This window comes from Dipodomys ordii, unplaced genomic scaffold (genome assembly GCF_000151885.1).
Source record: "Dipodomys ordii isolate 6190 unplaced genomic scaffold, Dord_2.0 Scaffold203, whole genome shotgun sequence".
Lineage (NCBI taxonomy): Eukaryota > Metazoa > Chordata > Mammalia > Rodentia > Heteromyidae > Dipodomys > Dipodomys ordii.
This window is the reverse complement of record NW_012267419.1, coordinates 711,014-724,895: the sequence shown is the minus strand read 5'-3', so window position 1 is coordinate 724,895 and position 13,882 is coordinate 711,014. Positions and strand designations below refer to the sequence as shown.

The window sequence follows — 13,882 nt, the reverse complement described above, 5'->3', positions numbered from 1 at the left end:
GAAATGTAATTCAGAGAAATGGCTGCTCCTAGGTTAAGTTGGGGAAGTCCTCTTGGAGAATTTCTTGTAGGGAATATAGGAAAATAAACTTGCATTGGTATCCACCTGTCTCCTGAGAACTGATGGGTTGGAGCAGCACCTATTGTAAGTTAGATGTGGTCATCTCCACAGTCCCTTCCACCTCTCATCTTCTTCTAGTTCTGAACACAAATTTGAATGATTTTATGAGTGACTTTTTTTGTTTTGTCTTGCCCTCAGTGTAGTGTTCTTCAGAGTCTGAAAGAACTGCTTCAGAATTGGCTGTTGTGGCTTTCTATGGACGTCCCCCAGAGTCCGATGACATGCAATCCTCTGTAAGTTGTCTCACTGTCCTCCTAGGAGATGATCAATACAAAATGTTTACATACGGTGTTTAATAGTGTGGCATGAGGCCTAATCCTTTCACATAAATTAGGAATTAACTAGGAATTTTCTGAAAGTTTTTTTTGTTATTTTTTACTCTTCCCCACAAGTCTGAGAGAAAGGTTAATTCAAGCTGTTACTATATAAAACAAGAAATTATCCTTTCTCCTGTAAGCAACTTGACAGAATTTAATATAGTAAAACATTGGAGAGCTGAGATTTGAATTTGCCACTTTCATTCAGTGTGACTCACTTTATAAAATGCATTTTTATATCCAAAACCAACTTGGAGGATGGTTAGAAGAATCTCCAAGGTAATTTTGCTGCACAACTATGTTTTTATGTTCTTCTTGTATATTTTGCCTATATGCATTAATTAGAGTTAAAAAAGAGCCTGATTTCTATTATGTAGATGCTGAATTTCTTTTCTTAATAATTTTTATTGACATTACATAATTACATAAATTTCACAAATTTCATAGTATTGTGGGATAGTGATATTTAGTTAAAGTCACAAACATATTTTAACCTTCACGAGGCACATTGTCATTATCATGGCCTATAAAATTTATGGACTCTACAAACTTTGACACTACAGCTCTTTCTTCCAAATTGGGTGATAGGTACATTTCTTTCCTTTTGCATAGTGTAAGTTGTTCCCTCTTTCTCTCATTCCCTCTCTCCCATGGCTGCCCATGTCCAGTGCAGCTGATGGGCCCCTCTGTTGTATTTTTTCCCATTTCCCTCTGATTCTGTGCCCTCCTCTTAGCTTCCCTCAGATGTGCACATGTATATACCATATATGAGGTCAAGTAGATGACTGAATTTCTGCATAATCTGATTGTTTTGACTTTTTCTGCCAAAGAACCTTTGGCTATTCCTATATTCTTTTATCAGCTATATCATCTCTTAGCACTTAAAAAACTTTATATTATAGAAACATATTAAAAAAGAAAAAAAAACTTTATATTATAGAAAACTGCAAACCTAATCAAAAGTAGAATAAATGGTACCATGTTACCCCTGGGTGCCTGCATCTAGTTTCCATAGTTGTCAATTCACAGCTAAACTTTGTTCACCTTCCACTTGAATTATTTTTAAGCAAAACTCAGATACCATTTCAGTTATTAAAAATGTACCATTATGATACCTAAAAATCAATATTTATTAGTATCTTTATATCTAACAATGTTCAAATACCCCTAAGTTTTGGTTGCAATGTGGAAAAATTGTTCAAATTCCCTTTATAGTTAAAAAAATGAGCTCAGGCCTGCATATAGGCACGCATATTTGTATGTGTGTGTATATGTGTGTGTGTGTGTGTGTGTGTGTGTGTGTGTGTGTGTGTGTGTGTGTGTGTGAGCTCAGGCCTGCATATAGGCACGCATATTTGTATGTGTGTGTATATATGAGTGTGTGTGTGTGTGTGTGTGTGTGTGTATACATTTTTGTGCTAGTTCTGGGCTTGAACTCAGGGCCTGGGCACTGTCCCTGATCTTTTTTGCTCAAGTCTAGCGGTCTACCACTTGAACCACAGCTCCTCCTCTGGCTTTTTTTTGGTGGTTAATTAGAGATAAGAGTCTCATGGACTTTTTCTGCCCAGGGTGATTTCAAACTACGATTGTAGATCTCAGCCTCCTAAGTAGCTAATATTAAAGTCATGAGCCACTGGCACGCAACTAGGCCTATGGTTTTATTCCTCTAGCGATCTGTAATGTCGGTGGAGTGGAGAATAGAGGCTCCTTGAGGGTATGTAAATTGTTTTTAATTTGTCATATTCATTGCTGTAATGTTTCCAAATATGTCTGGTCACTTTTAGAAGGAAATACAACATTGGTGGGTAGTGAGGACCTTTTGTACAGATTCTCAGGCTCTTTCTTAGCTCTATTGAGTTAAACTCTAGAGCTATCCCAGCAATCTGAGTTAACATCTCTACAATTCTGGTGGAAGCTGAAGTTTAAGAACCACTATTGCTAAGAAATTCTATTAAATATAGTATGCTTGGATCTATAACATTAGGTCAATTAGGCAATGGAAGTCTCTGGTATGGTACAGTTTCTATATATCATTCCAAAAATTATGGGTTCCTTCTTTATTAGTGTCATAAATTTGAGGAGAATATCTAAAAAGGAGTAATGTTTTCTAAAATCCATAAAATTATTACACAGATAGTTAACTTTACTTGTCACAATAGTATTTGCAATTATACAGTATAGCTTTTCAGTTGTTATTTCCTTTTGGAGATATGGATGTGATGTTGTATTTCTGTTGTATGACTGGCCAAAAGGTTGAAGTTATAGATCACCAGAAGAAAGGGGTAGAAAACTGTCCTCAGCAGTGGTTCCCCAGGGACATTTCTGGTTGTCACAATGACAGGAAGGAGAGTGCTATCATCATTTAATAGGTAGCTTCTAAGGAAGCTTAATGTTCTGCAGTAAGTGGGGAGTTAGGGATAGTCCTGAACAATGAATTGATTTATCTAAGGTACCAGTAGTTTCCTGTGGAGAAATACTTTAAAATTAGAAGTTATAAGTCTGGTTGTTGTTCTATCATACAATACTTGCCTAGCATGAATGAAGGATCTGGGATGGATCCCCAACATGACAAAAAGAAATGTTGTGAGCAGTAATCATTATTTTTAAGCTATTTGAGACTTCTTTGTTAAATCTTGCCAAAATTCATAGTTAAATATCAGTTTGGGAGTGCCACGTATCAGTAGTTCATGCCCATCATCCTAGCTACTCAGGAGGCTGAGATCATGGTTTGAAGTGAAGTTAGGCTGAGCAGGAAAGTCTGTGAGACTTGTTTCTAGTTAACCACTAAAAAGCCAGAAGTGGAGCTATGGTTCAAGTTGTAGAGCACTCACTTAGAGCAAAAAAGATTAGGGACAGTGGCCATGCCCTGAGTTCAAGCGTAGGCTTGAACACACACACATCCATTTTGGAAGTAGCCAGCTAATGTATGGATGCTGCCCAGTTCAACAGTCTCCGAATCCTTCCCTACTTGTTTTCATACTGACTTATTATGACAATGGGTCCTGGTAAATTAATCATCAATCTCTCAAGCTCTGCAGCTGTATATTATTCCATATGTTTTTTGTGTACAACCATTGTTGACCATCTAAATCAATGAGTAAAAGATTTCACATATGTAGGTCTTTCCTAAATCTATTTAAGAATGAATTGGAAGGCAGGAGTGAGACAGAGATGGATTGAACTACTTCTTTTAGGCCCTGTGTGATTTAGAAAAACTCTGTTCAATGATTTACAGAGAATATAAAATATCTTGATTTAGTTATTACTAAAAGAATGAAAAATGTCCCCACAATTGCTTAGTCATTTTCAGCACTGAATTGAACTCTGATCAAAGTATTTGTAGCACTATTTTTTTTTGTAGTGGGGTTTGAACTCTGCTCCTGGGCACTGTCCCTGAGAAATTCCGTTCAAGGCTTAGTGCTCTGCCACAGCGGCACTTCCAGTTTTCTGGTGGTTAATTGGAGATAAGAGTCTCATGGACTTCCTGCCCAGTCTGGCTTTGAACAGCGAACCTCAGATCTCGGCCTCCTGAGTAGCTAGTATTGCAAGTGTGAGCCACCGGCAACAGGTGATAGCAGTATTTTCAGAGGAGGAATTGAGAAACAACTGCATTTTGATTTGTGTTCTGAGTTTTCATTCAGTAGGCAGCAGTGCTGCTTGGTACCACATGTTTATCCTTTTGAACCACTTTTTTTGTACTACTACTTGGAGCTTGAACCCAGGGCCTGGGCACTGTCCCTAAGCCTCTCTGTGCTCAAGGCTAGCACTCTACCACTTGAGCCATAGTGCCAATTCTGGCTTTTTCTGTTTATGTGGTACTGAGGAACTGAACCCAGGGCTTCATGCATGCTAGACAAGCCCTTTACCACTAAGCCACATTCACAGCCCAGCCTTTTCATTCATACCTACCACTCTACCATTTGAGCCACACCTCCTTCTAACTTTTTGCTGGTTGATTGGAGATAAGAATCTCTTGAATGGGCTGACTTTGAACTATGGTCCTCAGATCTCAGTCTCTTGAGTAGGTAGGATTACAGATATAAGCCACCAGCACCTGGCTTTAAGTAACTCTCACTCAATGATTCCTATAATTGAGGAGTGTTAGGGCTCAGTGCTTATGAGTTGTTAGAAAAGCAAAAGGTTCCTGCTGTGATCCTTATCAGTTATTGGAAATAAATATGCTATTGCTAGGATCCTTAGACAATGGTAGCATTATCTTAAGTTTGTCTAGAGCTTCTTTTCTTTCCCATGTTTACTTGTAGTATATTGTTGCTAATGGTATTCTATGACTTGATTTGACTCATTCTCCAAAAGCTAAGTGTAGTTTTGTAATTAATCACTGATTTTGTTTAAGTGAATTACTTCATTGAAATTGGAGCATTGATAGTTTCAAATCTCTATCATCTTTTTGTATGTATTATCTACTTGTAGATTGGGGACTATAAGCACTTATTTTTCTTTCATTACTCATTTTATTAGCATATTTTGGTTGTACAAAGCGTATGTAGGTTCTTTGTGATATTTCCACCCATGTAACTGCAAGCCTTTTGCTGCTCAGATTGTGAATGTTATGTTTCTTATTGTAGGGACACTACTTTGGGTGCATCCATCATCTCTGTGTCTAAACTGATTGAATACGTAGGATGGCTGTCCACAATAGCATTGCGCCTGGAGAATAACAGTGCTTTCTTGCTGCATTTCATTTTGGACTTTTATGAGAAGGTAAGACATAGTTCACTTTCATTATTTAGATTTATGTGATAGCTGTTTACTAGACTATTACTTAAATTTTATGTACATCATCAGGCAGGGAGGCTGTGATTGTGTTGGCATAGTTAAAATAGCCTAATGTTCTGAAATTAATCATTCCATTTTTATTTGAATAGCGGATTAGTATAACACAAAGTGTAACACTTGGTCAGATATCACATCAGTATACCTATTATAATCTCCAACCCCTGGTAAAACCTGAAAATGTCATTTTTCCTGTCAAATATTTATATCTACCTTTTTTCTTTCTTTTTTTGTGGTAGTAGAGTTTGAACTCACGGACTTGAGCTTGTTAGGCAGGCTTTCTTCCACTTGAGCCACACTCTCCCAGCCTATCATTATGTTCACCTTTCAACTCCTGTTTTCTTCTAGTACACGATGACTTTATAATTCTAGTCATCTTTTTTTTATTATTCACCCTGGACAGAACTATTACCATGAAATATCCATTATACTCACATTTTTCCTGCTTCCTTTCTTCACTAATACCTAGTTGTCTTATATTACACATTTTCTCAGAAGCATGCAGTCCTTCATTTTCCAGGCTGACAACTAACTTACAAGGTAAATATGGAAAGGACTTAAGGAGAAAGAAATGCTCCCATTATTAATCAAATCTTTTTTTCTTAATATATGTTTTTTATTGTAAAGATACTGTACAGAGTGGTTACAGTTACCTGAGCAAGGTAATAGTCCATTTCCTATCGAGCATTGTTACACCTACTTTTTAATTTTCCCCTACCATCCCTTTCCTCCTCACCTCCCCAATTCCTCCCTCCCCTCTCCCAAGCTGTCCCCCACCAAAAAAAGTTGTAAAGTTCATTTTCAACATTCTGTCTTGTACATCTCATTGTTACAGTGGGTCATCCTGTATCCTTATTTCAGCATTTTGTTATCTAATCTTAAGATTTCTTCCCCACCCAGAAATGAAAGATTTAAAGATAATGGTATTTGAAATAATTTTCTATAGTTAGGTTGATGAGGTACATTTTACAGACTTGTAACTACCTGCTTTATTTAGGAATTGAGCAGGTCCAAATCTAATGTTATATTATTGCTTATATTATTGTTCTTTAGATAAACTTGATTGACTTCTAGGGAATAATCTATAGACTGATGTTATTACTTTTCCCAAAAGGTGTGTGACATATATATAAATTATAACCTTCCATTAGTGATGTTGCTTCCTCCTGGGATCTTTTATTCTGCACTTCTCAGCCTGGATACCAGTATCTTGAACCAGCTCTGTTATATTATGCACAGGTACAAGCCTTTTTTGACCAATGTATGGGTACTACATCATAATTTTATCCTCATCTTCTAACCTTAATACAATAAAAATTCCTTTTTATTTTCTACCAAGACCTATGTAAATAAAGAAATGTCCTACTTTCGGAGAGGACCTTTTCACTGTGAGGCTAGGATACCTGGGTTATTTTCAAATACCTCACTATAGGAAATATAGATATTAAAAATCATAGTTAAGGACCAGTGTACCATGGCACTGATGTATTCAGCTTCAATTATGAATTTCTATGTTTTAAAGAGAAATTAATATTTGTGGCTAACTGGTTTAAATATATGTAGTATTCATGTAAGAACATTTTTCAGAATGTAAGAGGAGCTATTGCCTGTTAGGTGAATTCACGTATTATTTCTGATCTTCTCTTTCACTTATGGATTGTGCTTACTATTTTCAATCCATATAGACCATTTTGGTATAACTTGTAGAACTATGTCAAGGTTAACATATTTCAAAACTAGTTAAGTAATAGTTGTCAGGCAAGAAAAATTGCATTTGTGCATTTTTTACTTTTTCTTTTGTATTTTTTTCACATAATGAAAACATGTTCTATATCAGTCACTTTTAGTGACTTTTAAGTCTCTGTTAGAATTTTTTGGCATTTGTATTAACTTATATTAGTTATACAGAGGGGGATTTCTATGTTACTTTTCTACACATTTCCAATATATTCCAATATATTTCCAATATATTCCACCCCCTCTACTACCAAAACAATTTCAACAGATTTCCTTGTTCTATTTTTATAGCTGCAAAACAGTGTATTTTGACCACATTTATCCTCTTTTAAAATATAGTTCAGGGGCTGGGAAGGTGGCTCAGTGGTAGAGTGCTTGCCTTGCATGCATGAGGCCCTGGGTTCTATTCCTCAGCACCACATAAGCAAAAAGAAAAAAAAGCCAGAAGTGGTGCTGTGGCTCAAGTGGTAGAGCGCTAGCCTTGAGCTGAAGAGCTGAGGGACAGCGCCCAAGCCCAGAGTTCAGGCCCCATGACCGGACCCCCCCCCAAAATAAAATATAGTTCAAAATTATTCAGTTTCTATTCTTCTTTTTCCCTTCAATTTGGTGTGTATGTGTATATGTATATGTGCATGTGTGCACATGTGTGCATGTGCTAGTCCTGGGGCTTGAACTCAGGGCCTGGGTATTGTCCCTAAGCTTTTCACTCAGAGCTGGTACTCTACCACTTGAGTCACAGTTTAACTTCCAGCTTTTTTGGTAATAAGTCTCATAGACTTTCCTGCCTAGGATGGCTTTGAACCAGAATCCTCATATCTAAGCTTCCTGAGTACCTGGGATTACAGGTGTAAGACACCTGCACCCAACTAGCTTGCTTGCTTGCTTGCCTGCCTGCCTGCCTTCTTTCTTTCTTTCTTTCTCTTTCTTTCTTTCTTTCTTTCTCTCTCTTCTTTCTTTCCTCTCCTTCCTTCCTTCCTTTTTCCTTCTTTCTTTCCCTCCCTTCCTTCCTTCCTTCCTTCCTTTTTCCTTCTTTCTTTCCCTCCCTTCCTTCCTTCCTTCCTTCCTTCCTTCCTTCCTTCCTTCTTTTCTATTTATCTTTCTATCTTTCTTTTTTGTCATGGGGCTTGAACTCTGGGCCTGGGTGCTGTCCCTGAGGGCTTCAGCTCAAGATGAGTGTTTTACTATTTGAGCCACAGTGCCACTTCCAATTTTCTGGAGGTTAATTGGAGCTAAGAGTCTCATGGACTTTCCTGCCTGGGCTGGTTTTGAACTGTGATATGCAGATCTCAGCTTCCTGAGTAGCTAGGATTACAGGCATGAGCCACCAGTGCCCAGCTATCTATTTGTGTTTTTTCTTATAGTAAAATATTAGAAGTATTGTTTGTTGTTTTTTTCCTTATTGAGGTATAATTTACAGAGATCAAGTGCACATCTTAGATTTCCAACTCAGTTGTTTTTGCAGTATTGAGAATTAAACACAGGGCCTCTTAGCAAGTGTTGTACCACTGAGCTTTACCCCTAACCATATAATTCAGTTTTCAGTCTCTGTTTTTGTTGTAATGCTGAGGATGGAATCATAGGGCCTCATGCATGCTAGGCATGCTTTCATTGAGCCACACCAACTAACGCACCTCTTTTTTGTTTGTTTTAGGTGGTACTGGGGTTTGAACTTAGGGCCTCATGTTTGCTAAATGAACACTCCACCACTTGGGCCACACTCCCAGCTACTGGGCCTCTTGTGTTTTTAAATTCTTTGAGGATAATGTACTAAAAAAGGATAAAATCCTCAACTAGACAACTGGGTATTTATTATGTTCTCATTTGCTTATGTTTACATTTACAGAGTATATTTTTGTTTCTTTTGCAAAAGAGTTACATCTAAATGAATATTGAGGGCTGGGAAGGTGGCTCAGTGGTAGAGTGTTTGGCTTGCATGCTTGAGGCCCTGAGTTCGTTTCCTCAGCACCACATAAGCAAAAGGAAAAAAAGCCGGAAGTGGCGCTGTGACTCAAGTGGTAGAGCACTAGCCTTGAGCTGAAGAGCTGAGGGACAGCGCCCAGGCCCAGAGTTCAGGCCCCACGACCAGAACCAAAAACAAAACAAAATGAATATTGAATGCTTCATTGTATTTGTTCTCACTATTAGGTATCGTGATAACATGACTGCTGCAAAGAAAAAGGATATGTTGGAAAAGGTATGAATTGTGGGACTGGGAAGGTGGCTCAGTGGTAGAGTGCTTGCCTTGCATGCATAAGGCCCTGGGTTCGATTCCTCAGCACCACATAAGCAGAAAAAGCCAGAAGTGGTGCTGTGGCTCAAGTGGTAGAGCGCTAGCCGTGAGCTGAAGAGCTTAGGGACAGCGCCTAGGCCCAGAGTATGAATGGTAAACCTCTGTGTTTAAATCACTGTTTGAAAATTGAGTAGACATATATTGACACATATATATATATATATATATTGATATATTGACAATGAGATATAAAGGGAGAAGAGATAATAACAATTTTTATGTTTTTCCATTAGACAAAATCAGAGTTCAATTTCAGCAGCAAGACCTGTGAAGAATTTAATAACTATTTGACAGTCATGATTGGTTGCCTGTGGACATCCAAACCTTTCAAGAAAGAAATGTATATTGAACCCCACATCCTAGGAAAAGCTAAAGTAACAGAGTATAAGAGCAATTTAAATTTAGTTCTTCATCCTTCTCTACTAAATTATGCTGCTTCCTTTTTGCTACAGGTAAGAGTAAATGAGTTGGAGATTTGGTAGTTTTTTATAAACTGTGCCTGAAAAAATAGGAATTGCTACAAATTAGGAGTGGCTGTATTAGAATATATATGTTCCATATATTTTAGTACTAATTACATTTTGGTCATTGGGTTAGGCTTTGGAGACTAATGACTTTAAGTAAGTCTCCATTCTGTAAGAGACTTTGGTCTCATGGCAGAGACAGGCTTGTAGATAAACTACTGTGATACAGTGTGGTAAAGTTAGAATAGATAAGAGTTAAAATATGATAGAAGAATGATTGCATAGTTCTGCTGAATGGCATGATGTGGCATGTAGAGAAAGGCTTTGAAGAGAAGGAAGCCCTAAAAATTAGACTTTCTAGGCAAGATTGGAAATGTAGACTTGAAGCCAAAGAAGATTTTGGATTTAATGGACTGATAATATGTGGACAGGGGAGGAGGTGTGTCTCTTCTTTCAGGACTTAAGCCTGTCATTTTAAATCTGATCAGTGCCTTGGTGAAGACTTCAATGCCATACATATCAAATGCTTGGATGACATACCAGTGGGATTTTAAGTATTTTGAAAAAACCTGAATTCAAAAGTCCCTTAACAGGTTGTTGGAGGTGTGGCTCACATGGTAGAGCACCTGCAGCAGAATTGTAAAGTTCCAGATCATGCTGGGACATACAGCATGTGTTTTCTGTGCTTATTGACTATTTATCTACTTTCTTTGAGAAATACTTATTCAGATCCTTGGCTTTGTTTGCCAGTCTTAGAGCTTTAACTCTGGGCCTGGGGGCTGTCTCTTAGCTTTTGTGCTCAAGGGTAGCTCTCTGTGACTTGAGCCAGAGCTCCACTTCCAGCTTTTTTGTGGTTAATTGGAGATAAGAGTCTCATAGACTTTTCTGCCCAGATTGGCTTCAAGTGGCTGGTTAGCACAATTCTCAGATCTCAGCCTCCCACCAAGCTAAGATTACAGGCAAGAGGCATCAGTGCCTGGCCCTTGGGTCATTTTTTAATTGGGTTATTTGCCTTTTATTAAGTTGTAAATGTTCTTTTCATATTCAAGACAAATCTTTTAAATATGTTATTGGCAAAGTTGTTTCCTATTTTTATATTGGTATCTTTTTAAGCATAAAACATTTCACTTTGAAGTCAATTTATGTTTTTCTTGTCCTGTTTGTATTTTTGTGATCAAACCTAAAATATAGTTGCCTAACCCAAGTCATCACAATTCACTCTTGGAAGTTTCAGTACGTTGAAATGCTATGAATTTTAAAACCAACTTGTCCTAGTGTTGTTTTTTATTTTGTTTTTTGTTGTTTTGGGGGTTGTGCCAGTACTGGGGCTTTTAACTTTGGGCCTATGCTCCTGCTCGCCCCTTTCCCTAAGAACTGAACATTCTCCCACTTGAGTTAAGCCTCTACTTCTGACCTTTTGCTGGTTAATTGGAGATGAGTCTGTCCAATTTGTTTGCTTAGGCTGGCTGAAAATTTCAGTCCTTAGAATTCAGCCTCTTCAGTAGCTAGGATTATAGATGAAAGCCACCAGCATTCAACCAACTTGTCAGTTTTTCCAAAGAATACCACTAGGATTCTGATAGGTAGTACTTTGAAACTATAGCTCAATTTGGGTAGTACTTCTATCTTAATGATATTAATTCTTTTCAAGGAGGGAGCATCAGATGCCTTCCCATTTGGATCCTCCTTAGTGTTCTGTGTGTCTGTGTGTGCATGCATGCATGTATGTGTGTGTACACGCGCCACACACACACACACACACACACACACACAGGTTCTGGGGCTTGAAATCAGGGCCTGGGTACTGTCTGGTGCTACACACACACACACACTGGTTCTGGGGCTTGAAATCAGGGACACACACACACACACACACACACACACTGGTTCTGGGGCTTGAAATCAGGGCCTGGGTACTGACACACACACACACACACACACACACACTTGAAATCAGGGCCTGGGTACTGACACACACACACACACACACACTTGAAATCAGGGCCTGGGTACTGACACACACACACACACACACACATGAAATCAGGGCCTGGGTACTGACACACACACTCACACACACACACACACTGGTTCTGGGGCTTGAAATCAGGGCCTGGGTACTGTCACACACACACACACACACACATGTCACACACACACTCACACTGGTTCTGGGGCTTGAAATCAGGGCCTGGGTACTGTCTGGTGCTTTTTTGTTCAAAGCTAGTGTTCTACCAATTGAGTCACAGCTCCATTTCTGGGTTGTTTTCTTTTTGGCGAAAGAGGGGCAGTGTTTAATTGGAGATAAGTCTCACAGACTTTCCTGCCCTGACTGGCTTTGAACCACGTTCCTCAAATCTCAGCCTCCTGAGTAGTTAGGATTACAGGTGTGATCCTACAGTTAGGATTACTGGCACCATAATTTTTATGGTGTTATTATAATATATGGATTTGCTTTTAAAATTAATTTTTGGGGGTCCAGTTGTGGGGCCTGAACTCTGGGCCTGGGCGCTGTCCCTCAGCTCTTCAGCTCAATGCTAGCGCTCTACCACTTGAGCCACAGCGCCACTTCCGGCTTTTTTCTTTTTGCTTATGTCGTGCTGAGGAATCGAACCCAGGGCCTCAAGCATGCAAGGCAAACGCTCTACCTTCCCAGCCCTTAAAATTAATTTTCATATTGCTGATTGCTCTTGTGTAAAAATGCAGTTAATATGTGTATAATGATTTTTTTTTGGTCGGTTGTGAGGCTTGAACTCTGGGCTTGGGTGCTGTCCCTGTGCTCTTCAGCTCAAGGCAAGTGCTCTACTGTTTGAGCCACAGTGCCACTTCCAGTTTTCTAGTAGTTTATTGGAGATAAGAATCTCATGGACTTTCCTGCCTGGGCTGGCTTTGAACCACAATCCCCAGATCTCAGCCTTGTGAGTAGCTAGGATTACAGGCGTGAGCCACCGGCGCCCGGCTTGTATAATGATTTTTAGATAGAGCTTTTTAGTCGATTTCTTATGATTTTCTTTATAAAAATTGTGTCATTTGTAGACAAGGATAATTTTATTCTTGTTTTCAAATCTGAGTATCTATTCTTCATCTTGCCTAATTGCACTGCCTGGATTAGATATAATGTTGAAGACAAATTGCAGAGTGGGTCCTTGATCATTTCAGTTTGACACCCATATAGTAAAAGATTCTTTGGATGCCTTTGTCATTGAAGAACTTTCCTTGTATTTTTCCTTTCCTTTTTATCCTTCATGAATATTAAATTTTGTACAATGCCTTTAATCTACAAACATGGTCACATGGCTTTTGTTTTCTAGTCTATTCCTAGGATGTCTTACATGAATTGATGTTAGTACTTAACCAGGTTTGCATTCCTAGAATAAATCTCATTTTGTCTAAAAAATAAATCCTTTTATATGTTGCTAGATTTTGTTAGTAGTCTGGGAAGTTTCAGTGTTTATATTCATAAGGCATGTTGGTTTTCCTTATGATGTGTTTGGTTTGAGAATGAATTTGGTTATTTCTCTTTTCTGAGCTTGGAATATGCTTTCTTCTCCTGTTTTATACAAAACTTGATGAAGTATTGGCATTCTTCTTTAAAGTGTTTGGCATTGAAACCATCTGGTTTGGCTATTTTTTAGTGGAAAGTTTTAAAATTTCTAATTACCTTTGTTGTTAATATTTGTATTAATATTTTTAAAGAATTGAGTTTTGATTTCACTTTTTTCTACTGTTCTTTCTAAATTATAATTGTGGTAAATATACATGATACATAAGTAAAAAGTATATGTATAGTTCAATGCCATACTACCATCACTTAGCCATTTATTTCTGCTCTGATCTTTATTATTTACTTCCTTCTTGCTTTTGGTTTAATTCTCTCTCCTTCTCCCTCTCTCTTCCCCTCTCTCATTTCTCTATGTAGCCCAGATGGCTTTGAATTTGCCAACCTTCTGTCTCCAGCTCCACTGCCACCTGAATGCTGAGATTACAGATGTGTACCATTAGACTTAGATTTATTTTTTTAGGTTCTCAAAGTGGTAGATAAGATTACTGAATTGAGGGGCTGGGAAGTTGGCTCAGTGGTAGAGCACTTGCCTTGCATGCATGAGGCCCTGGGTTCGATTCCTCAGCACCACATAAGCAAAAAGAAAAAAGCCGGAAGT

At 38.3% G+C, this 13,882-nt stretch overlaps 1 protein-coding gene across 1 annotated transcript in view; it reads left to right on the top strand.

Annotated features, from left to right (window-relative positions):
* Cenpi (centromere protein I) overlaps window positions 1-13,882 on the top strand; it is a 49,262-nt gene that overhangs the window by 31,807 nt on the left and 3,573 nt on the right. Inside the window, exons 16-20 of the mRNA XM_013035065.1 lie at window positions 259-353; window positions 5,024-5,159; window positions 6,346-6,470; window positions 9,114-9,162; window positions 9,492-9,710. Coding sequence (XP_012890519.1) covers window positions 259-353; window positions 5,024-5,159; window positions 6,346-6,470; window positions 9,114-9,162; window positions 9,492-9,710 — 624 coding nt within the window. The remainder of the gene's footprint in view (window positions 1-258; window positions 354-5,023; window positions 5,160-6,345; window positions 6,471-9,113; window positions 9,163-9,491; window positions 9,711-13,882) is intronic.